The sequence below is a fragment of the Penicillium atrosanguineum genome, assembly GCF_028827265.1.
Source record: "Penicillium atrosanguineum strain IBT 20685 chromosome Unknown utg000003l_segment0_segment0, whole genome shotgun sequence".
Taxonomy (NCBI): domain Eukaryota; kingdom Fungi; phylum Ascomycota; class Eurotiomycetes; order Eurotiales; family Aspergillaceae; genus Penicillium; species Penicillium atrosanguineum.
In genome coordinates, this window is record NW_026623135.1 from 312,966 (window position 1) to 337,738 (window position 24,773).

The following is a 24,773-nucleotide window of genomic DNA, read 5'->3' on the forward strand; positions in this document are numbered from 1 at the left end:
TAGGCTAAGCGTAGTTTTCCAGAGCGTCCCGAAACCAATATTAGTATTGAATTCGAAGTCTCGGTCGTATTTTACTTGCGGAATTATAATAATCAGTCTATAAGTTTATCTATAAATCTGCTTGAAGAAATGGAACATAGGGACAATGAACGAACAGAAAACGATATACTTTGAGACTACTCGCTATATTAAACACTGACATCCGTAAAAAAGATTATATGGTCGCAGCCCAAAGAAATCAGAAGATACATGGTTGAGTTGACTTGTGTGAGCTGAAATAACTTCTGTTGCATCCCCCACGAGCCATTCTAAATGGTCCGCGACGTTATGAACGTTGGCTTCTCGAAGTAGCTGGGGAAAAGTCGCTTCCGTATCTGATTTCCAGAAGAGTAAGGTCCTCGGAATCGTCATCTTTTTGCAGCCATTCTCCATAGGCAGACTGAATCCAAGAGAGAATAGGAATAGCTTCTAGGAATGTCCGCTAATCCATTGGTTTAGGACGATGATCTGCTGATATGGTGAAGCATCGTTTACCGGTGCTCAATATAGGCCTTGGGACTGTCGACATGGACTCCGAGGACTTCCACCATAGTAGAGAGGCAAACTCTGTTGGCTCTAAGACATCGACTCCGGCGTAAAAAGAAGAGTGGAGAACACCAAGGACTGTATGAGCTGGCAGTTGGCCAACCTCTTCTGAACTGTAAGGGATGCTTTGGAAACAAGGCCTGACTTTTACACATTTGCTGAACACTTTGAGATCACCTTGGGGTGATATGAACGTGATAGTCATTGAGCTATATATCGAAAGAGTGTTGTGACATTTCCGAGTCAGCAAAATTTCATAGGCACTACTCTGAAAGAAACGGAAGTTACTCGGAGCACCAGGGGCAGAGCGGGTGAGTGCTTGCAGGTTATAGGTCCAAAGGACTCATTGGTAACCCCGTTTCCTCCCCCTATTTTTCGATCTCCTTCCTTTAGATATTTTCTCTTCTGGTAAAAGAAAATAGACCAATGTCCCTGTAAGAATTGAACCGCATATTTCAAGAAAAGGGTCGCCCGCTGTGCCAGGTGGATATTCGGGTGAATGGTTGAGTGGGTCCCTGCAGGCATCTGGACCCTCGACGCAACCACTCCTAGGAACAACACCTCAACAATTTCTTTCGTATAGCTTAATTAGGAAATGGTATTGTTAAAAATTATGTCTAAAGGTGCTATAATAGCAAATTGTACTGGCTAGCAAGGTCATACTGGCTAGCCATGTCGGTTCTCACAAGGTTATCATCAAAAAAGCTCATAGCGAGAAGTGGTACCACTTTCCAGACCTTCCGACTGTCCAATCGAGCTTTGCGGACCTTGGACTGTTCTAGATTTCCCCGAATTCCGTTTTTCATAGTAGCCTGCGAAAGCAGGGTCATGATTCAGCTCATGCAAGATGTCTGGCTTGCTGTCATCAAGCTCGACTGGCGCACCTCCCTGCGAAACGAGATGATGTCCCGGATCACCTTGAGGTGGTGATGTGGTGAGTTGTTTAGCTCTGTTTCGGCGACGGATCAAAATCCAGGCAGCCAAGAAAATGATCACGATGGCAGCACACCCACAGCCGACGCCAATGCCTGCCTTGGCCCCCGTAGAGAGACTGGTGCTAGCATTTGTTGGAGAACTTGGGGAGCTGGACGAATTTGTCCCGGAGTCGTTGTTGGCAGCTATAGAGGGTAGAGCGGTCCAGTAAGATGCCCAGGTATCTTTCCAACTGCTTGCAGACCCACTGATGGTAGTCGTAGTGGGCTCTATGCTGACAATGTTCTTAATGAAATTATCGTCCGGTCCTGGAGCCTGGGACAGAAACCAATAACCTTGAGACCAATGTACACCATAAAAGGCCGCTTGCAGAAAAGCTCTACCCAGAACTGGGGTTCCATTGGTGGGCATAAGAGGAAAATATGGAGTGTCAAATTCCACCAAGGGAGGTGAGAGAGTGAGGTTTAAAAGAGCAAAGGGGACCTTGATGGTTATGTTCGCCGTATTGACGTCGTTCTTGGCGAAATCAAATGCTAAATAGCTGGGCGATGTGATAAGTTTGGCATAAGTTTCGTTGTTTGTGTCCCACACATAAAGACCGAGGTCGGAGCGGTAGGTGACAGGTAGATATGCAGTAATGGCATCACATGTGCTCTGAGGCATATAGATGTAGGGGTTTGTCGCATCAATTGCAACATTTGTTCCAGATTGTAAAGATGAATTAGACTTTGCCATCAAGTCCGTGATACTGGAGGACCCCCAAACTGAGCCGCCATCCACAACACCAAGGCTAATATCAAGCATTTCGATTGGCAATTCTCCGCTGTTGATTGGCTGTGTAGATATATCCCCGAGCAGTCGGTTCTTATCGTAGCCACCTAGATACAGGGACCCAGGAATATCAAACTTCGGAGAGCCGATATGCATTCCATATGAATAGGATGGAGTGACACCGTGTTCATACAGCCAGCTGGTGACAAATGTACCATTCGTGGGCGGTCCACTGGGCTCAGCGAATGTCTGGTTGATATCTGGAGACCCCAGCGCAAGAATACCCACTTCCAGGGGGAAGATGTTTCCACCAGGATAGGTCTGGTACCCTTGCTTAATGGCAATCAAGTTTGAGTCCGATGTGCCTGTACCGCCAACATCTATGGATTCGAGTGCCCGATAGATGTAGGCGTCAAGAGATACGGCATCTGTGTAACCCCATTGTATGCCCGTCCATGTATTAACAGGTGACAGGCGAACAGAATCGCCATCCCAGGTCTTCGAGGTGTCTGGGTTGTAAAGACCGGCGCGATCTCCATAGCAGTACGATGATATTTTTGTCGTGTTGTCACAAAGCGTGTTCAGAAGAACATAACTTGTCCATGATCCTCCCGGAAACATGGCTATCTCCGTGTCATTTGCACCCATGTAAATATTAACAGCATGCCAAGGGCCATCTGGTCCGAATGTTGAGTCAGACCAAGTCATGGCCCAAGGTCCTATGGCTGAAACATGATTAAAGGACAGCACCCAAAGGGAGATAATTGTATAGAACTGGGAAAGCTTTTTCATGCCTGAAGAGTCAGATTTTGACTTAGTATTGTTTGATCACAAATCTCCGTGTATGCCGCGAGCGCGATGAGAAGTCGATATGAAGTCAAAAGTGAGACGTAACTTACTGCGAAGTGAAGATATATCCAAGAGAACGAGCCGAAGGGGTATGGGATGAGGACGAAGCACAATTTGGATAAATAACAACGATCAAAGGTTTCCACAGCCTCAAGAATAGAACGGGCAGCAGATGATAAGTGTAGCTTTAATCCTGGAAAAAGACAAGTGAAGATAAGACTGCTCAGGTGCGGTAGCTCAGTCTATAGCCGATGTTTAAGCCAACAAACAGACTTAGGTACTGTGAAGCGCCGTGGATGAAAATTGGAAATCGAGGGAAATTATAGGGGGAAGGGGCTCAACTTGAATAATATGAGAGGGTTCTCTATTCCGGACTCATAAACCACCTGAATTTGGTTAAGTCGTATGGGCCCCAATGCCCGGTGATTTGTCTAGTCGCGCACTAATGTATGGACAAACAGGGGTTCGAGCGACGAAACTACCGCAATTATGGCGAAGGATTCCAATTCTTTCCTTTTGAAACAACTTACGAGTCATGATTGTCCACAAAATGACTCCACAAAATGACTGTTGGCTAATTAATCATCGTTGGTGAGTTGATAAGGTACCTAATGTGGACTCCTTCCGATGACCTCGGTTCTCACCTTTTGCAATAATTACCAACAACCAGCAGTGAGGGCGCATTGAAACATGCTATATGTGCTAGGTAGGATAAATGGGACTCAGGGGACACATCTCTATGCTTGCCTCATAAATATCATCTTAGTTTCCGCAGCACGTGTGAAATTATGATAGCCATGAATACGATGATGGCGGCATAGGTGGAATTGAGCCGCCTTCTAAGATTGGTTGGTTCCAACAGGGTTCTTCCCGCCATTACACCCGCTGCCTCTCGCTCACTGACCTTTCCAAATCAGCGCGTCCGGATCCGCCCATCATGACCCACCCAATGTGACCACTGTTTTGATTGGCCTTCCTGACCCACGTTAGCGCCGGACTGCTGTGTTCAGTCTCGCTTATAGGTGCCAAGTTGCGCCCTCAGCTGAACGGCGGTGGTTCGGTTACAAATAGTGGGGGCGCTAATATCGAAGCCACCAATTGTACCTTTTCTGTCTAAGACCTACATACATGCTACTCAATCTCATCGTGGGGGCGAAAGCTATGGCACTAATCCTATCTCGTTCGACCCCTGGGCCAATTTTCCACCTCACGGAATTCGGTCCCATTTCACTCCTCTCAGCTCTGAACAGAGTACCATGCCGCTGATTTGTCTTATCGCTCCCGATATTCTTTACTCCCTCCGAACAGAGACAGCGGGCGTTGCGAACAAATAAAGGCCAGAAAAGGTATGCTGGAGCTGTGGCTAGGCCAGCCAGATGGACAAAGAAGTAAGTCCTATATTATTTGTCGACATGGATTGACAGATAACCAACGGGTAGACCATAAGCCATGGACTCTAGCTATACCTATGTCGTCGCCGCCCTCATTGCAATCGTAACGCAGTACTCAAGAAAGACATCAGAATGGAGGCCCGATATTCGTATCGAGTGCTTGTGCTGGGTGATCCTTTATCTTGGGTTGAGACTACGACGTAAAGTTTCGAAGTTGCCGGTAGCGGGGTCGGACGATGAACCCTTGCCGAAGGAACGAGAATTCGAGTTCAATTGGATGGCATGGAGCACTTCATTTTTCATCGCGATCACACGCGTACTGACGGTGTATTATGATACAACACATGCCATGGTGTGCTCTTCGATCTAATTGAAAATCTGTGAATAGAGGCTAATTCGGCACAGCCGCTGGCAGTGCTATCCACATATCTTGCACTGTTCTATCGAGATTCACAGTCGCCTAGTTTGCCAAAGCCGGGGGGTTATAACGGAGTGACACGACCTAAATCACAACTCCGACATTCTATCCAATTATCAATTCTCGGCTTGCTCGGAATATCGTCCCTTTTTCTTTTTGTGGACCTTTCAAATGGCTCTTCAGTCTTATTTCTGGTTCTCTCTGTCTTGGCGAGATCCTCGAGCTTTTTCTTGCTTGATATATGTAACGACTATAGCCAACAGCTACCACTCCCCAAGATGATGGAGGCGATTGTCCTTCGAGTATCTTTGATTCTTTTAGGGGTCCTACTCGTCGTTGCTCCATCATCCATGTTAGCATGGTCGATGGTTCTGCAGGCTTTCTGCACCTCAGCAGGACTGACAGCTACCGTTTATCTGGTTTGTTTTGCCATTCCTCTCAGTTAATACTTATCGCAAGATGGCGCTAGGCTAACACACTATCATTATCCCGCAGGTACTGAGCGGTCACACCCTTGCAGCCACCACCATCGACTCATACTCTGCCGCCGCGATTCAAGGCTATCTGGCAGATACACTTCAAGAGTCTCTAATAATGCCCCTGATATCTGTTGTATCATTGACCTTCGGAGTAACCAACCTCCCTCCATCGTCAACACGGCGACGGGTCTTAGCCATCATGATCATCCCGATGCTGCCTATTCTCACTGGATACTCAGAATTATGGCGCATAGAACCGTCTCAACCACATATTGGCTTTGATTCATCAGCACATCCAATTCATCATCTTGCTGCACAAGCCGAGTCGAGATTTAACATGATGATCAAAAGCCAATCTCAAACACTACATGCCTGTTGTGCAGAGTACGAGCGCCGATACGGACGAAAGCCTCCTCTCCATTTTGATAAGTGGTTTCGAGCAGCTCGGAAGCAAGGATTCCTCCTAACGGACGAGTTTGATTCCATGATGGCAAACCTGGAGCCATTATGGGGCGTAGCCCCATCTGATATTCGAGCTCGTCTGGAAAATGTCATCGCCGCAAGCCAGGGGGAGGGCATGTACCGGTTCACAGTTTCCCAGGGCACAAAACCCTTGTTTCACAATCCACCAGACTGGATGGGACAGATTTTTAGCCCCTGGTTTGACTCAGAGATCCTCCAAACCTTACCTAATTTGACTCTTGCGATGAATACTATGGACGAACCCAAAGTTGTGGTGCCTCACGACATGCTATCCCATGTTCTGGGCGCTGCTCGAAATTCGCACGAAGGCCCCCCATTACCGGGAAAAAATTCCGATCTTGCTCAGCACGTCGATTTTTTGAATATTGGCAAACAAAATACTTGGGATGCATTGTCACTTTCTTGTCCTCCTGACACTGCAGCACGGGACTTTTCCCTCGAGACCAGCAAATCCCCTTTCCTCACTCAAATGGGATTTCTCTCCAACGTGACGCTGAGTAAAGATGTTTGTGAATTCCCCGAACTTCACAATATCCATGCTGGTCTTCGTCACCCGGAATCCATGACAATAACCCATGCGCTAGTCCCGGTCTTCTCTCAGGCGAAAGCCTCCTGCTTCAATGACTTGCTATACCCAAGCCCATTTTATGCCGAAAAACTACGAACAGGGGAGTACAAGGAAAAGAAGGATTTAGACTGGGAAGACAAGGAGAACATTGTTTATTGGACCGGGTCAAATACGGGAGGCCACTCTACGACCGAGAACTGGAGGTCTTTACAGCGCCAGCGCTTGGCATTGATAACAACGGACGAAAGCCATCCTATTACCTTGCTGACCCAAACCCAGCAACCGCAAGGCCCAGAGTGGAAGTCAATTAACTCCACCTTTGCAGCCATTTCTAACTCTACCCGGGTGCGAATCTCAGCAGCCATTCAATGCGACGATCTCGCGTGCGATGAACAGAATGATGAGTTGAAAATCAAAACTGGCAACAGAGACGACATTTCCGACGGCTATAAGGCACGATATAATCTTGACATTGACGGAAATGGCCTCAGTGGACGCTTCTACCGTCTCCTTATGTCGAAATCAGCCGTTCTGAAGCAAACTCTCTACCAGGAGTGGCACGATGACTGGCTAATTCCATGGCTGCATTACATCCCGATCAGCATGGATCTTCGGGATTTTCCTGAAACTGTCCGTTACTTGACCCAGGAGCCAGAGGGACAGGCCCTAGGCAAAAAAGTTGCTCAGAGAAGTTATGATTGGTCGCGCCTTGTACTTCGCAATGAAGACATGAGACTCTTTTGGTGGCGGCTAATGCTAGAGTATGGGCGGCTTTTGAACGATGATCGTGACCAAATGTGGTACAGGAACTAGCATACAGTATAAATCTGATGCAAATCATCAATTGCTGTAGATTATATCTCATACAAGGGTAACTCTGGAATTTTGTCAATCGATCACTACGTAATATAGTAGCGGACACACCTGCACACCTTATTTTTCTTACCAGCAAAACCATCGACTCTATTCTGACCTCTTGTACATTTCAGCAAAATAAATTAACAACACTTGCTGCTTTGAGTCTGAAATTACAGGGGGCTTCATCCAAAGACCAGATTAGTGTAAGTATACGAGATAGCACGAAAAATTGCATGATTCTACCCTTAGAGGTTGAGGATATTACGCTCCTTTTTAAAGGCTACCATATTGTTAAACCAAAAGTGTTCCAGCGCTAATGACAAGAAAACATAAAAGTTGGTTATGTGTACTAGAATGAATCTTTCAAGCCAGCGGTAGAACAGGCAATCCTAGACACATGATTGGAGCCTATATAGCTGACAGGATATTTTTGAGCCTTAAGCCGGGATAAAAGGACTATAAGTCATAATAATACGCTCCTTAAGGGCTTTCTAAATAGCTTATTTAGTAAAGATTATCTTTATAGAGCGTCTTAGGACCGGGATTTATCCTTTTCTATAGTGTAGAGTAGGTTAGCCCCTCTCACCCTAGGGTAAGAATTCTTACCCCGTTCTTACCCCATTCTCACCCCTCTCACTCCAGTCTCCAGGCTTTTCACTTATATCACCCATACTTACCCTAGGACTACTTGCATCGCTATTTAAGAAGCAAATGGCTCTTTGAGAATTGGCCATTCAGAACTAGCGGCTAGTCAGTGGTCAATAATTGGGTGGGTGCCGCCGGGTGAGAATAGGGTGGGTGCGCAATAGACAGATCGAGAATCACGCTCCGTTGGGCGACAGTGGCGTACTAACCCTCCCAGCTGAAGCGAAGAGTCTGAAGGGCAATCTGTTTTCGAATTCTAGTGAATAGCCACGGGGCGTTTCGGCAAGTATGGTCTATCCAATGCTGGAAAGTGTAATTCCGGTAATTTTGGTGATCTACCCGAGATACCATAATTATGACTGGTCGATGATCACATTGTGGCATTACCATGCGCTAACATGATGCTACTAGGTGCGCGGCCCTGACTACAAGAATGACTACTTTGTGAACAACGTCACATCGGTAGACATTAATGATGTGTCAGTGGTTCGGCTCTCAGGCTCTCTGGCCGAATATGCATTTTGGCTGCAGCACGAATACTTCCGGAGCAGAGCGAGAATGAATATAGTTGAAGCAGACAATCGTTATAAAACTCGAATGTCTTGGTTTCAGAAACTTATGGATGTGATGCAAGTACGGGAGAGTTATATTATCAAGGATATGTACAGGATTGATATCTCCGAGACTCGGTCGGAGGATGTTAATCCAAAGGAGATCATTGGCCAGTTTTTAGCTTTTTCGAGCTCAGCTTCGTCTGGATAATTGACAATAACGCTTAGAACGAGAGATATCGAGGAGATGATTGGTTACTTTGGAACTGTCATTGTCTCGTCAACTCTCGTGAACTTTAACAACCACTAGCTTTCGAAATAATACGGACGACATTAACCAAAGCTATCAACCCCGTCACCCTCGTTTTACACCCCAAAGGCTGATTTGATGCCCCGCCGCACATATGCGATTTTCTGGAAAGAGTGAAGGGCGAATACGCCTGGATGCGATGTTTGGGAGACTGATCGACCGATTGACAAGTTTGGGGCCGGAACAGGTCGGTGCGGCGGAGTAAGGGCAAAATTGCCTCATCTCGAGCATAAAAGTCAGATCCAAGCGGAAATCGGGCTAGGGCTATAAGAGATAAAAGTTCTACATAGATCCTGTAGCAATAAATAGGCTTGGCTTCCATCCAATATCCGATATGGTGTAGTGGCTAACATCGCCGTCTCTCACACGGCAGCCGGGGGTTCGATTCCCCCTATCGGAGATTAGTGAATTCTTTTTTTGTCTTTCTGGCTCTCGCCTACAGATGATACTATTTGTCTTAATTTCGAAGGAGAATTCATAGATTTGATTATATTATTCAAGTATCTATCGGTCTTATAACCGAATTCTAGATTTTTATCTCGATAGCCGGGGGATATTCAGGAGGAAAAGAGATGGCATGGTGGAGAAGCGGGAGATCCGTCATCTCCACACGTTGATGCGGGGGAATAAGATGTGGCGTGTCAAGTAAATAACCGGACCAGTGGACCCCGGCTAGGAACTCACGAACCCCCGGGGCCTCAAGATCCGAGAGCGACTAAGGACTACCGTTCCATCGCAAGGTGGGAATCCCGGTGCCTTGTAACCGCCCTCCTTCTTCCCTCCTGTCTTCTCACGCTCTTCCCCTTCATTCAACCTCACCTACCTCAGATGCACTCTGTCTTAGTCTGAAAGCCTGGTCTTGTGATTGCCCTGCGAGGTCCAGCTATGAGTGTCAAGCTGCCCCTGCGGTCAGCGCTGGGGTGCCTGGCGACCCCTGCGCGCGCGGGGAAATTGGTCCTGCCATCCGGTAAGCTTCACTTTGTGACGGCCTCAGGGCGCCCTTGACTCGAGGTAAATTCTCATCATTGCCAAATAGTCTCGCAAATTCGTTCATTTTCGCTTCATGTATCGACGAAGAACTCCTCAAAGACGCGTTCGCTCCCTCTGCCATCCGTATACAAACGAAGCACTTCCAACGCCGCTCCGACTTCGGAGCCTACCTCAACACCTGTCTCGGCAACGCCGTATTCCGAGCTGACCGTCGGCGTCCCAAAGGAAACATACCAGAATGAGCTACGAGTGGCCATTACTCCTCAGAATGTGGCTCTCTTGCTGAAGAAAGGGTTTTCGCGTGTGTTAGTTGAGCGCGGTGCTGGTGAGGGGGCGCAGCTACTGGACCATGCCTATGAACAGGCAGGTGCGACAATTGTCGATCGGGACGCCATCTGGCAGAGTGACATCGTGTTGAAGGTTCGAAGCCCACAAATCGAAGGTCCTCTCAATGAGGTGGAAGCTCTACGTAAAGGGTCAACCCTTATTTCGTTCTTGTATCCCGCCCAGAATAAGCCCATTGTCGACGCTCTGGCTGCCCGTGGTGTCACCGCGTTCGCTATGGACCGAATTCCTCGTATTTCTCGTGCCCAGGTCTTTGATGCTCTAAGCTCCATGGCCAATATTGCCGGTTACAAAGCTGTGCTAGAGGCATCGAACCATTTCGGTCGCTTTTTGACCGGCCAGGTTACTGCTGCTGGAAAGATTCCTCCAAGTAAGGTTCTCGTGATTGGCGCTGGAGTGGCAGGTTTGAGCGCAATTGCCTCGGCTCGTCGCATGGGTGCTATCGTCCGTGGCTTCGACACTCGCCCAGCTGTCCGTGAACAAGTTCAGTCCTTAGGTGCAGAATTCGTCGAAGTTGACATGCAGGAAGATGGTGCTGGCCAAGGTGGCTATGCCAAGGAAATGTCCAAAGAATTCATCGAAGCCGAGATGAAACTCTTCATGGAACAGGCCCGCGAGGTCGATATTATCATCACAACTGCTCTCATTCCCGGCAAGCCTGCGCCGAAGCTAATCACCAAGGAAATGGTAGCTGCCATGAAGCCCGGCTCGGTCATTGTTGATCTTGCAGCCGAGGCTGGTGGCAACTGTGAAGCAACTGTTCCCGGTCAACTCTCCAATTACAAGGATGTCACCATCATCGGCTACACGGATCTTCCTTCTCGTCTGCCTACTCAGTCTTCCACTTTGTATTCCAACAATATTACGAAGCTTCTGTTGTCTATGGCTCCCAAGGAGAAGACGTACGGCATTGATTTCAATGATGAAGTGGTTCGCGGATCTATCGTTACGCGCGACGGTGAAGTCATTCCTCCGGCTGCACCACCTGCTCCACCTCCGGCGCCGAAGGCAGGTGCGAAGACTGTTGCAGCGAAGGAGGAAGTTGCAATCACACCCTGGCAGAACGCTACTCGGGAGGTTACCACCGTCACGGGAGCGATGGCTGCGACACTCGCTCTGGGTAAAGCTACTGGCCCTATGTTTATGGGCAATATGATGACATTCGGCCTTGCTGGTCTGGTCGGCTATCGTGCGGTCTGGGGAGTAGCGCCTGCACTTCATTCACCTCTCATGAGCGTTACCAATGCTATTTCCGGTATGGTTGGAATCGGAGGCCTGTTTATCATGGGTGGGGGATACTATCCGACATCACTTCCTGAGTATCTTGGTGCTGCCTCGGTTCTTCTGGCCTTTGGCAATATTTCTGGTGGATTTGCCGTGACAAAGCGCATGCTTGACATGTTCAAACGCCCCACTGATCCTCCGGAATATCCCTGGCTATATGCTATTCCCGCTGCTGTGTTCGGCGGTGGCTTCTTGGTTGCTGCAAGCACTGGAGTGGCTGGTATTGTTCAAGCTGGCTACCTCGTCAGTACCATATTATGCATGAGTTCTATCTCCAGTTTGGCCTCTCAAACGACCGCACGCCGTGGAAACATCTTCGGAATCCTAGGTGTCGTCTCTGGTATTCTTGCATCACTGGCTGCAGTGGGTTTCTCAACAGAGACGTTGACCCAGTTCGCTGCAGTTGCTGGTGCTGGCGTCATGGCTGGTGGTTTGATCGGCCGCCGTATCACACCTACTAGCTTGCCTCAGACAGTTGCTGCCCTGCACTCCGTTGTTGGCCTGGCTGCTGTTCTTACCAGTATCGGTAGTGTGATGGCCGACATCACTGATATATCGACTTTGCATATGGTCACAGCGTACCTGGGTGTCCTTATTGGAGGTGTGACATTCACTGGCTCGATCGTTGCATTTATGAAACTAGCTGGTCGCATGTCATCCAAGCCTAAGATATTCCCTGGCGGGCATATTCTTAACTCCACATTGCTTGGCACCAATGTAGCAACTATGGGAGCTTTCCTGACTATGGCACCCGCTAGCCCGGCAATTGCAGCCACCTGTCTCGGCGCAAATACTCTTCTCAGTTTCATGAAAGGTTACACCACGACTTCGGCCATCGGAGGAGGCGACATGCCTGTTGCGATCACCGTGCTCAATGCCTATTCAGGTTTTGCTCTAGTCGCCGAAGGGTTGATGCTGAACAACCCACTTTTGACTAGTGTCGGTTCACTTATCGGAGTGAGCGGTTCGATCCTGTCTTACATCATGTGTACTGCCATGAACCGATCGCTGCCCAATGTTCTGTTTGGTGGTAGTGCCGCTCCAGTACAGAGCGAAAGGAAGATTGAAGGAGAAGTCACACAGACAAGTGTCGACGATACTGTAGAGGCTCTTTCAGGTGCCGAGAATGTCATCATCATCGTCGGCTACGGAATGGCCGTCGCAAAGGCCCAGTATCCTCTTGCCGAAATCGTTAGTATCCTCCGTTCTCGCGGCGTCAAAGTCCGTTTTGCTATCCATCCCGTGGCGGGTCGCATGCCCGGGCAATGCAACGTGCTACTCGCGGAAGCCTCCGTGCCGTATGATAGTAAGTCTTGCTGAGCCCCTATTGAGTGAAAATTCTGACTCCTGCAAGTTGTTCTGGAAATGGACGAGATCAACGACGATTTCTCCGACACAGACGTTACGCTAGTCATCGGCGCCAACGACACCGTTAACCCTATAGCGCTCGAGCCCGACTCTTCCATTTCTGGGATGCCCGTCTTGCACGCTTGGAAGAGCAAGGAAGTGATTGTCATGAAGCGGGGCATGTCAAGTGGTTACGGTATGCTCTTCTTCTACTCTATATTAACACTGACTAATGTGGCTTGAACCTGACAGCTGACGTCCCGAACCCAATGTTCTTTATGCCTGGAACAAGAATGCTCTTTGGAGATGCGAAGACTTCTTGTGACGGTCAGTGCGATACCTGCAGCAGTCTCTGTACCTAATGCTAACCTGTCAATAGCTATCAAATCGGCTCTAGAGGCACGGAAGTAGATATCGACGTTCTCTTGTGTTTAGCCCTCATGCTATCTTGCGTCATCTGCGATCATCTTTATGCATTCTCTGTCCCGTCACATTCCCCGCCTTGCTTTTTACTCTGGATGCTAGTAACTCGTTTACTCTGCAATATACCAAGCCTCCTTTGCAACTGAAGTAGCTCATCATCTGCTTGGGCCTATCTCACTACAAACTTATCTTTAAAACTTAGGCCATCAGTCGGCGAAAAATATTTGTAGAAACCCCTAGTCAAGTATCTGTTGATAATTCCTAAATAGTTCAATCTAAACTCCGGCTCTCTTCATTCTTCTGACCCGCAAAATCATGAGCTTGTTCATCTCACGCCCCTCCAGATATCATTGCAAATAAAGAGATTCCCATAAGATCAGCCATGCCTCGCCAATAAGAAACAACCCAGAGATCAACTCAGTCATATGAATCAGGGAAAAAAACAAAGATAACGATAACAAATTTGAAATAGACATTAACCGGCCCGGAGTAAGAGAAAGCGCCGACCTAGTGTCAGGTAAATTCAAAACCAACGCCAAAATCAGAGATTTCCAACCCCAATCCAAAACCTCAGATTCCCATAATAACAGTTGAACAATATAACCGCCCATAAAAAAAAAACTCTAAAAATTAAAGAAAAGCATTAGGCTTTCGTAAAAGACCTCTTCCCAAGTTTCAGCCCCATAAAGCCCCGTCCACCAAAAGCAGAGCTATTATGCCTCCCATGGCGGCGTTGACTCGGTTTTCGCACAACGCGAGACTCGTAATTCATTGAAGTCAAGCTCGGCTGGCTTGCAGCAGCAGGGATGGGAGCTGGAGCATCCATTTCGGAACGCAGACTGGCCAATGAGGCAATGCTGGATGTGGCGGAATGCTTGCGGGTCATGCGGCGCATCATGGGTGACTTTTGAGCTAGCATATTGCTCATACTGCGCTTGGAGAAGTGGCTGGGTGGACGAGGTGAAGAGGCCGGGCTGCAGGTGTAGGGATTAGAGTACAGAGAGGCTGTTTCGCTGTGATCGACGATGTAGCCTGGGCGGATGTCGTCTGATAAAGGGGAGGCCGGGCGAGAGTAGGATGGCACGCTGCCGTTGCTGTTCGTGCGGACGGAGGCTGGACGGTGGCTTAGGTCTGTTGGTCGGCGGGTGCGGGAAGGGTTGAGTAGTGTTGGGAAGGATTTCTCGCAGCCTGCTGTGCGTGGCCGTGATCGGTACATTGATTGTGGCCGAAGTTGAGGTGATGGGGGAATGTAGGGCAGCACGGGTATCTCAGACACTCGGTTGATGGTGGCGCTTTGCATGGATGGGGTGGTGGCCGGCAGCATAGCGGGTTTGGGGCTTTTTTGCCCTTCACGCTTCCCGTGTGTCTCTGAGGGCCGAAGGGAGGTGGCCTGGTTCTCGGCCAAGCGAGGTACATTGAGGCTGCTCTCAGTCATATCGGGGAACATGCGCGACCCCCTATCCCGAGGATTTGCTCTGGTTCGAGAGTGACTGGGCCTGGATCTGGCAGCCTTTGAGCGTACGCCGATAGCGTTGATGAACACCACGGTAGGACGAGTAGGTGGCTCTATCATGGTAACCTTCTTTGCAGTCTGAATCTCGGCACTCTCCACGGAGAAGATGGATGACGGCGACGGAGATCGTGACCTAGGCTTTGGGTGAGCGGGTGGTAAATCAGGACGGACATAGATCGCAGGCTGCAAGTAAAGGCTCGAGGCCATCGGCGGGCTATCCGGTGAGGGCAGCTCAAAAACCATTTCCTCTTCAGGGTCGAAGACATAGGCATCGTCACCAAAGTTGGGATTACTGTTCCGCTTGACGGTATCCATAGACACCGGTCGGGGCCTTTTGGCTGTAGAATAAGGGGAGAGCAGCTGTTCGTCTCGATCCGAGTCTGGGTCGGCCTGGGAGTTCTCGTCGGCGCTTAGATCAGAGTCGAAGGTACCGGCTCTTTGAGAGCCTACAAGCGAGGGGACAAAGTCCTGAGCGCCAGCCTCAGACTCAGATACATCTTCTTCGTCCGACTCATAACGTTTCTGGAGGCTTTGCCTGCTCAGACGGTGAAGATTTAACGAGGCGGTGGGTTCGTACATCTTTGCCAGTCAACTCTTCAGAACAACTTGAACACTTCAAAGGAAAAAACTGTTCCGGTCAGGGTGGGCAAAAAGAGGCAACGAGAAAGGAGACCAGCCCAGGATAAGAAGTAGAGCAATGGAGGAAAGAAACGAGGAGTCCTCGAACGATCGCAGGGTAAAGTCCAGGGGGGCGTTCCAGTCACTTCGAAGTCAAATATCCCACGGGGTTTAATAGGGACAAGGAGATATTTCTCCTGTCAAATCACGGCACAAACGGGACAGGGAAAGGTCTTTTTGAGGTCTGGTGGAACCGCCTAGGGAGTGAATGAAGAACAGGGGATCCGCTCTCGATACTGTTCAAGAGCTAGGATCAGAAGTAGAAGAAAAGCTCCCACCCGTCAAGAATCGGTCCACCAGGGGAGGGGGGGCTTTTTTAGACCCGGCGCCTCACGGTAGAAAAGAGGGGACTGTCATCAATCCCTGTCCACGTGTACTGAGCAATGAAGGCCCTGGGCAAGGTCATTGCAGGTCATTGCAGGGCATTGCAGGACAATGCAGGTTGCAGGTCATAGGTCCCTGCTGTGCAGGAGCAGGCAAAAGCTAAGTTCCTAGTCTTCCTAGTCTTCCTAGCCTTCCTAGCCTTCATAGCCTCCCTAGCCTTCCTAGCCTTCCTAGCCTTCCTAGCCTTCCTAGCCTTCCTTGTGTACCTCCTGCGGTGCTCCTGCAGGCACAAGGGAACGGGTCCTGGATTGGCTCGATGCTTCCGAACTAGTGACGGAACAAGCCATGATGGGGGATGGCCCCAACCCTTGCAGGAAGAGGGACGAGTTTCACCATCACGGCGACGCGCACTCTCCACATCGTGGCGCGCAGTTAGGACGGAACTTAAACCCAGTTGAGAGGGTACTGTAACGCCGGGCAAAAAAGCCATAAATAAATAAATAAAATATATGAGAAAAATCTGATAGATCAAGCGGAGCAGTCGTTGGCCGTGTGGCCCATGCACCTAGCGCTGGGCTTGCCGCAAGTCAGGTCTGTGCAGCATCATTGGCTCTGGAGGATCGGCCGAAAGAACCGGCGGCTGCATCTAGATTGGCCAACCCGTCCAGTTCAAGGAGATCAGTTCTGTGATACGATTAGCCAAAGAAGCTAATCAGGGGTCCGAGTGAGCCCAATTCAGGTTGCTCCTACCTATGGTGGATTAGAACGGGATCGCTTACAGAGGCCAGCTCGTGATGGAAGCGCCCACGAAGGAAGCTCGGTGGAGCAGGTGTAGTGCGAACAGTCCAGTCGTGAGCAACTGGGAACAGTGTGGATAGTTGCCAAGTTTAGCCGACCCTCTAGATAGGTGGGGCACGTTAATCTCAAACGCCGACGAACTCCTTGGGGTCGAAACTCGAAACCTGAAGATCCTTTTGGTGGAGTCCGGTTCGTACCGAAATTTCTTTGTGCAAGTGGGCAAGTGAGCTAGGGGATGTCAGGGGCACTGCATCTCCATGATTCCCCAGCCCTTTTGGGTTAGGGGGGGTCTGCGCGCAATACAAATGCACATAGCATGTACCTGCGTACCTTCGGGGACCTCCATGGATCAAAGATCATCAGTGGCCATTGTAACCGATCTGATGGGTGGCAGGAGAATTCCCGCCCAATGAGGGGCTCATGCCCTGTGATGTCCTAGGTATGTCCTGTACCCTGGGTATGAAGGCACCGTCCCTTGACCTTGACCTTGGCCTTGACCTTGACCTTGATCATAATCTACATATCATACTCCTTGGCGCATCCGTGCAATTATTGAATTAAACCCCAGAAAAGAGACTATTCCATGCTATATTGGGCTGGTTCTCCAGTCCGTGCCAAGGTCCTCTTGAAACTCCTTGCGTGAGCTGATCAAAGCCGGCGAATTCTCTCGGCCTAGCGCCAACCTCTCACGCTATCGTTTCAGGTATTCTTGTTCTGACAATCAGCAATATAACGGATACCAGCCATCTGTCACCTGCAACCAATAAACTCCTGCCCAACCCATTTCTGGCCATAGACTCATGCAGCTGCCCACGTCAGGCAAGGGCGTTACGGAACTCTCTTACTCTCTAACTCTCTAACTCACGAATCCCTCAACGAGCCTGGTAAACAAGCTACTGCCACCGGTTCGGAGCGGGCCTGTCGATGTCATAGGCGCCGCCTTTCGGCCCATGTTCTGAAACTAGAGTCTACCGTATGTCTGGCGCTGGACGTGGGACATGCTTTTGAAACTCGGCCGGTTGATATAAGAAGGGCCACCTGGGCATGAAATGGCCAAGCCGCGCCAGGCGCCACGCTCTTCTCAGTCCGGACACCAACTTTTTCTCCGAGAAGTCTCCGACAGATCTTTACTCCAGGTGTACCTTCTGTGCTTGGCCAATACGTATTTGGCGTCTGAATTAATAGCGCACGGTTACCACGCAAGGCATAGATCTATCTTCCCGAGTGACAGCCTCCTCTTCGGCGTGGTTGCCATGCTCCATGGTCAGCCTCCATTGTTTTCTATGCATGGACGATACGCTACTGAAGATCTCCCGGCCACGTTACGTGGATGGCTGGTGCCAGGGGTACCGATCGACCTGTCATTGCCAATTAAGTTCTGTGTACTGCTCTCTACACTCTGCGATATTGGTGGCTGGCCTCTCGGTATCGTTTGTGCCGTGCGCTGGAAAAGAGCTCCGGCGATCCTTGAGATGGCTGGCAAGCTTTGATTATGCTTCATTTCATTGCGGGCTTTTCGATGATCTATTCTCGACCTGTCCATCCGTGGCGTTGTTTGGCCCCGGTTGCACAAGCCTTCCTGCATAGATCTACAAGCCAGCTTAGTTCCTGCATTTGCTGCGGGTCCAGCGGATGTGATACTACACATTGACCAGCTCAGGAACACTTTGGTTTCCCTATCAACATAAAGCGTATTTGTGTTTATGTTTGTTGATTGTTGTTGTTTGTTGTTGCTGAAGTTGACCGCGAGGCAACCATCTAGACGGACGAGAGCTCGACCTGTAGCTCGTCTTGTCAGCATGAACACCATATCCATCTACATTGACACGTCGTGCGCTGGGTCTACTGATTTCATATGCAGGACACTACCGAATTCCAGGCCAGTGTTCCTCCACATCCCCACGCAGTACTGCACATCTAGGCAGGTCACGATGCGGACCGGAATAATGCAATGGCCATGCCTTGCTCTTACCTACCTAACTGGACTGTGAGGAACCCGAAACAAACACTCAACTTGCATGATCAATGGATTACATTTTAACATGTATGCATCTAATATAATTTACTACCAAATAGGGCGAAAAACATGCGATCAAGAGGCCTGCCGCCAGCAGGCCGGGGGTGATAACGACAAACATGAACTAAAGAATATGACATTATAGAATACAACCGGGACGAGGACCGACAACCCTCCCGCGGATGAAAAGAAAATGTCTCGCCCAGGACTCCCTTCGTCCCGCTTCCCAACCCAACCCACATCATCCTCACAGCCTGGGCATATGCCGCATGCACCAGACAAGTCGAGTCGAATTGTGTCTGGCATCATGAAGGGGTCATTCATTAAAAGTTTATAAAGCGAACCACCATAGAGCAGCCAACGTCCTTCTTGCTCGCGCTCCCCTGTGTTTCAAGCTGCAATATGTTCGAAGAATTTTTGGAAGATTCGTTCGTCATCGCGAGATGACTTCACAACACTTTTCTCTCGCCTCATCTTCCCCACGCGCTTAAAAATCCAAAGAGACAAGTCCCTCGGGACTCATTTAGGCCTTGCGGGAGCGAGTGACGGGGCCGTTGGAGCGGCCGGTGGTGGCAGCGCCGTTGGAGGCGTTGCCATTGGTCTGGGGGGAGGGAATTTCGAAGTTCTTCATGTCGATGAGAGACTTCTTGCCGGTGTTGCGGCGGGGGCGGCCAACCTTGGTCTCCTTCTTGTAGGTGGCAATGTAGAAGGAAATGAAGAGGAGCAGGTACGAGGTGATAATGGCAATACCAGCGAAGGCAGCGAACTCCTCACCGGCACACTGGCCCATGTTGGGGGCCCAAGGGAAGTAGGAAGAGGAGAAGTAGGTGTAGGAGGCAAAGTAGATGAAGCCTGTTCGTACCCGTTAGTATCGCAAACCAACTCTCCTGAATTATCGTACTTACCCAGATCAATGACGAACTGCAGAATCTGCAACATGGTGATGTACTTCTTCCACCAGATGCGCACACCACGGGCGCTCTGGAAGTAGTACCAGTACATGACAACGTGCACGAGCAGGTTGATGGTAATGGGAACCCATTGCACGGCGGTCAGACCAATAAGCTGAGTGTAGCACAGAAGAGCAGTGGCACCGTGGTGGTAGGTGTGGAGGAAAGTCAAGGGCTTCTTCTTGAGGACGAGGAAGACGGTGTCAAGCAGCTCAACGTACTTGTTGATGTAGTTCAACTGATACAAGGTTAATCGCGATCGAATCGGTCAATGCGCGCGCACAAGACACAACTTACGTAGTAGAGGATGATGAGGGGCTGAGTCCATCCACCCGCGTGGTCGCAGATGGTGTAGAAGACGCCTTTGCGAACAAGAGTGGGCAGGAGCTGCTCAACAAACAGAGCCAGGAGGATGGCGCTGATGGCGGTCAAGACAAAGTTGTGGATCATGAACAGAGCATTCAGCTTGAACGCTGGCAGCTTCTTCATGACCTCACGGCCACCGAAAATGACGATGTAGTAGGTGACCAGCATGGTCGCGGTCTCCTTGAAGGTGGACATGGGGGTCACGCCCTCGGTGAACTTGAACGCGCTGGCGGGGTAACCCATAACCTGCTCGTAGGCCTTGTCGAACAGAGGCCACAGGTGGACGCCAAAGGGCCGGTCCAGGGTGGGGAGGGGCACCTTCTGAAGGAAGTCGGCCATGATGAACGAGGTGGTCCGGGATGTGGTAGGGAATTCGATGGCGGGTTTGAGTAAAAAGCCGATTGGGCTACTGCAAAGACTCGGTGTCGCGCGCGCGCAGTCAGGGCAGGCCAGAAGAAAGGAAGAAGGGAATGGAAAGGACCGTCGATGGGAAGAAAGAAGGTCAGGGAGGAAGAAGAGTAGAGAACAGCGTTACTTTTTTGCGGCGCGTTGGGTCGACCAAAGAGGAATAGCGCGGCCGTAAAAAGGGGGTGGGCGAGAAAATCCCCAGCCGTGGCTTCCGAGGTATCGGTGCATAACATGTTTAAACGGTATTTCTTGGGTGTTTCTTGGATTTCTGCAATGATTAGTCTATGGTTGACAAGTCTCTTGTCTGCTAACTCGTCTATGTTTTCCTACTATTTATTGCTGTTGGTTTTTTGGTTTTTTTTTTCAGGTACACCCGCGAAACTTTCACGTGCATAATCAAATGATGCCTGAATGGCCGTTTTCGGTAGCCCCATCTCAGGTCCTAGGGTCTATACTGACCCCTTATTTTATGACGTGCAAGATTCTCCATGCTTCTTTCACCCGCAAAGTGGGAATTGGCTGTCTCTGCTTTCTTTTTTGTGACCACGGTTGCAGCTGAATGCCATAATGCTGGGGAGTGTACAATCCACACCACCTTTCTTCACATTCAAGTAGCCGAGGCTGTCGAGTCGGGGCCCTGGCCTTCATACGCTAGACTTGAATTATGAGTGGCATGGTTTGAGCAGTCTCCACATTGGGAGATTAGCCTTGCTATGGATGATCTACTGTTTATTGTCCGGGGTATACACTTTCCGTGCGTGAGGACAGCGCTTATACCCCGAGTGGCACCCACGCATTCCAAGATTTGTGTTTAGTTTTGAAATTTACTACTCATTACTGCGGATGCAAATACGAGAACTTCATTTCCCACCCGAGAGTAATATTTTCAATTGGCTATCAGCCTCAATATGCTTCCTGTAGGTGCATCTATAAAGCCCGTCGTGTTTCCTATGCCATTGACCATCCAAAATCTCGCTCTCTGGCTGAGTGAAAGCCTCGATAATAGTTATGTATGTAAGTATATGTTATCGAGGCATTTCGAGGTTCAGACTTAGACTGAATGACTCAACCACCTTGGCACCAACATTAAAGATATATATATATTTACGCCCATCCAGCTGGACCGTCGATATGGGTAAGCCTAGACTTGTTAAAATCCGATTAGAAAAAAAAAAAGAGCGTCTTAGTATATCACCGAGACTCGATAAGTGCAGTAGTCTACTTATCAGACATAATTGAAGGCCATCCTGCCCCAAGTTATCAGCATGATGCGTACTTTGGGCCGCCCTGACCAATCAGCCGCACGCGTTTGAGATCAAACGGGCCACATCGGGTGATGACTCAGCCCGTGACAGTCAGGCCACAAGGCAGCGACACCACACCACCCGCAAAATCCAGCCGGCTAACACGACACTTCGTCTCCTTCCTTCCCCCCATCCACCTCTCCCCTCACCACCGAATCCATTGACCCCGGGTCTCAATATACCGCCGCCGACATGTCGTCCCTGTCCATTTTCCGTGTCGCGACGCGCGCCGTCCGCCCTGCCAGCTTCATCCGAGCTCCCATCGTCCGCTCCCGGGTGCAGACCCCGATCACCATGGCTGCCCGCGCCCGCACCTTCGGCACCACCTCCAAGTGCCTTTCCGGCCACGAGGACGAGACATTCGAGGAGTTCTCCTCCCGGTACGACCGTCTAATTCACCCATTGGCCTCGGCAGATCTCGGAAGAGAGGGACGCGGCTTCGGGCTTTGCGCTGCCAGGCGCTGCTCGGGTCCTGTCTCTATGACTATATAGGCTCAATTGGAACCAGTTTTGCTGACTGAGTGCCATGTTTGCAGATTTGAGAAGGAATTCGAGGGTGTGCAGGATGTCTTCGAGCTCCAGGTAAGATCTTATACCTCCAACCCGGCTTTCCCGATGCGATATCCTTTCAACATCCTTTCCCTTCTTCATCTCGCAAATGCGATTGAACACCTGCTAATCAGCCCTCGCTATAGCGCAACCTGAACAACTGCTTCGCTTACGATCTCGTCCCCTCCATTGAGGTCCTCAGCGCCGCCCTGAAGGCCGCCCGCCGTGTCAACGACTATCCTACTGCCGTCCGTGTCTTCGAGGGTACGAAATGCTTCCCAGACAATCAACCACATTTTGTTCGAGTCGATAGCTAACCTCTTGCTTTACAGGCATCAAGGCCAAGGTTGAGAACCAGGAACAGTACAAGCAATACCTTCAGCAGCTCGAGGGTCTGCGCCAGGAGCTGGGTGTCGCTCTCCGGGAAGAGCTCTACCCTCAGGAGGAGTAAATTAGCGTTGCCTTGTTCTTTCTTCCATCAATTTTCTCTCCGGTTACCCACCACCCCCATATGTTGCCAATGGCCCGCGCGTTTCCTTCTTGGTCGGGAGCAGATCGGGTAGAAGAGAAAGCTGTATACATATTTTAGAGATCTCCTGTGTTGTTAGTGCTGCCGCCGTTTGGAAAAAGGTCCATTGCGCCTTGATTGGTGCTTAATCTATGTTCCTCTCCCGTTCAGCGCTTTGCCTTTGCCCCGTACCTTGAATATAACATCCAATAACAATCTATCTGCTCCAAGTTTGGTCCCAGAATTTCTATGATTTGTTTGATATCGCGCACTGAGCAAGAACATGTCGTCATACCACCATCTGAAGCACGAATAGAGACCCACTGGGCCAGAAACAGACAAGGAAACACGGAATAAACACCAAAAGAAATTGTCAATGTGCGATCAATATAAGTACAGAGAAGTCTAGACCCGCAGCAACTCCAAGGAGCCGCCCTGGGAGCCGCCACGGCTAGGAACGTATTTTATGAGAAAAGGGAATTAAAAGGGGACAAAACACAACACAAGTCATCAAGAGGTATGAGTCCGCTGAAAACGCCAGGTACCGAACCACCGAATTGTCCGGAATATACTCATTGGGTATGCGAGAGATGATGCAAAGAGTTCATGAAGTAACATGACCGTAAGTCGGTCGACCGCCTAGTGAGTGCCGACGTACTTGAAGTATGTCGGCCGGCAGTCCTCTTTGGACAGGAAGTCTGCGCCGGCGAAGAACTTGCCTGGGGTACAGCCGGAGCACTTAGGTGAGTTCGGGCAATTGTAATAGGGAATGTGATTATAGCCAATGTCACGGAACCTGGAATAGATGTTAGTACAACGGCGTTTCGGGGGATTTTCTAAATGGGATTATGATCATACCAGTGCACGTTGTTGGAATCCGCGAAGAGGCCGATGCCGAGGGAGTGGACCGGCGCATCACCCCAGCGCTCGTAGAAGAAGCCACCAGCACGATCCAGGTGTTGGAAGTAGGCCTCGTACTTCTCGCCACGGAAGAAGTCCATATCGCCGATCTCAAAGTTGGACCAGAAGTGACAGGTGGAGTATCCGTTGCCACCCGCGGTGTGCTCGGGGCGCGCCTGATCATCCGTAATCCAATCCCACATGTTGTTCTCGTTCAGATATGATGGGTTCGCAGCCAGGAACTTGCGGGTTTCGGGCCAGAGGGTCTTGATGGTCTGCGGGGCGTCGTACAGGTTGATGGTGAAGCCATAGGTCTTGTTTCGGTCCTCCATGTAGCGGAACACATCGTAGTCGACATTGCAGAAGAACTGAACCTTGGGCTCAATGCGCCAATAGTAGCGATACTTCTCGAGAGCGGGGTGCTTGTAGAACATGCCGCTGTTCCATCGGCACATCTGATGGTAGGAGACCTTCGAGGCGTACTGAATGTTTTCCTCCTCGAGAATCTGAGCAGATTCCCGGAAGAGATCCATATTGATCCAGTCGGGAACACCCCAATGCTCCTTGGGGACGAGTTCTGTGAAGCAGAGAGAAAAAAAAGTCAGTCCCGAAAATCAGGGAGCCAAAATAAGGGAGAGCGCACCGTATTGACACTTGGCCTTGGTGAGCGCCTGAGTCTGGCGCTTGAATTCTTCGGTGAAAGGCTGGTCATTGAAGAAGATGTAGGGATAGTTGAACTTGTTGTTCCAAGTGCGCTCGAGGTCCTGCATGGTATGGATCAAGTCGCGGAGTTCCTCGTTGCGCACGAGGGAGATGATGGCGGCATTGGTGCGAGCGGACTTCTCGCCATCGGGGGAGTAGTCGTGCTCTTCGGCTCGCCATAATTCGCCTTCAGGTTCACCGACAGCTGGAGGATGTTAGTTAAAGCGGGTGGTGATGGATGGTGGCAAACACACGGTCTAGAAGAGGGTCTCTGGACATGCCATGGACGAGTTTCGAAGTGGATTTGGGAGAATCCTGTCGCAACTGAAAGACCAGGAACAAACAAAGTAAGATGCATGTAGCACCGAGCATGCGAATGGGACGGGCGATCGCCATGGTGGAGGATGGTGAAAGGGGGAGAATGCGTGCGGCGGCCGCGATATAAAGGCACCCGTTCTTTTTCCCCCTGTGGATTAGCGCCCGCGCGTCCCAGTTGGCTTCCGCGCGGCCCTTCATCAGTCAACTT

General features: G+C 50.0%; 7 protein-coding genes across 7 annotated transcripts; 3 read left to right on the forward strand and 4 right to left on the reverse strand.

The window, feature by feature from the left end:
* Positions 1 to 1,281: 1,281 nt before the first annotated feature.
* Positions 1,282 to 2,997, reverse strand: N7443_003530 (transcriptional regulator family TF; the record flags this gene model as incomplete). Its single annotated transcript, XM_056883586.1, has 1 exon — positions 1,282 to 2,997. The coding sequence occupies one exon, from the start codon at positions 2,995 to 2,997 to the stop codon at positions 1,282 to 1,284; it is 1,716 nt and encodes a 571-aa protein (XP_056741864.1).
* A 2,544-nt stretch (positions 2,998 to 5,541) lies between these two features.
* On the forward strand, positions 5,542 to 7,290 carry N7443_003531 (Thiamine transporter thi9; the record flags this gene model as incomplete). The annotated part of the gene is made up of 1 exon (XM_056883587.1): positions 5,542 to 7,290. The coding sequence occupies one exon, from the start codon at positions 5,542 to 5,544 to the stop codon at positions 7,288 to 7,290; it is 1,749 nt and encodes a 582-aa protein (XP_056741865.1).
* Positions 7,291 to 9,726: 2,436 nt separating this feature from the next.
* N7443_003532 (putative nicotinamide nucleotide transhydrogenase) lies at positions 9,727 to 13,218 on the forward strand (the record flags this gene model as incomplete). Its single annotated transcript, XM_056883588.1, has 5 exons — positions 9,727 to 9,808; positions 9,878 to 12,766; positions 12,815 to 13,003; positions 13,060 to 13,134; positions 13,187 to 13,218. 5 exons carry the CDS (start codon positions 9,727 to 9,729, stop codon positions 13,216 to 13,218), a joined length of 3,267 nt encoding a protein of 1,088 aa, XP_056741866.1.
* Positions 13,219 to 13,873: 655 nt separating this feature from the next.
* On the reverse strand, positions 13,874 to 15,322 carry N7443_003533 (uncharacterized protein; the record flags this gene model as incomplete). Its single annotated transcript, XM_056883589.1, has 1 exon — positions 13,874 to 15,322. The coding sequence occupies one exon, from the start codon at positions 15,320 to 15,322 to the stop codon at positions 13,874 to 13,876; it is 1,449 nt and encodes a 482-aa protein (XP_056741867.1).
* A 3,761-nt stretch (positions 15,323 to 19,083) lies between these two features.
* N7443_003534 (elongation of very long chain fatty acids protein) lies at positions 19,084 to 20,215 on the reverse strand (the record flags this gene model as incomplete). Its single annotated transcript, XM_056883590.1, has 3 exons — positions 19,084 to 19,412; positions 19,466 to 19,748; positions 19,808 to 20,215. 3 exons carry the CDS (start codon positions 20,213 to 20,215, stop codon positions 19,084 to 19,086), a joined length of 1,020 nt encoding a protein of 339 aa, XP_056741868.1.
* A 1,565-nt stretch (positions 20,216 to 21,780) lies between these two features.
* N7443_003535 (cytochrome c oxidase subunit VI) lies at positions 21,781 to 22,588 on the forward strand (the record flags this gene model as incomplete). The annotated part of the gene is made up of 4 exons (XM_056883591.1): positions 21,781 to 21,968; positions 22,125 to 22,170; positions 22,284 to 22,401; positions 22,470 to 22,588. 4 exons carry the CDS (start codon positions 21,781 to 21,783, stop codon positions 22,586 to 22,588), a joined length of 471 nt encoding a protein of 156 aa, XP_056741869.1.
* A 696-nt stretch (positions 22,589 to 23,284) lies between these two features.
* On the reverse strand, positions 23,285 to 24,763 carry N7443_003536 (glycosyltransferase family 15 protein; the record flags this gene model as incomplete). Its single annotated transcript, XM_056883592.1, has 4 exons — positions 23,285 to 23,441; positions 23,504 to 24,122; positions 24,189 to 24,452; positions 24,502 to 24,763. 4 exons carry the CDS (start codon positions 24,761 to 24,763, stop codon positions 23,285 to 23,287), a joined length of 1,302 nt encoding a protein of 433 aa, XP_056741870.1.
* Positions 24,764 to 24,773: the final 10 nt, after the last annotated feature.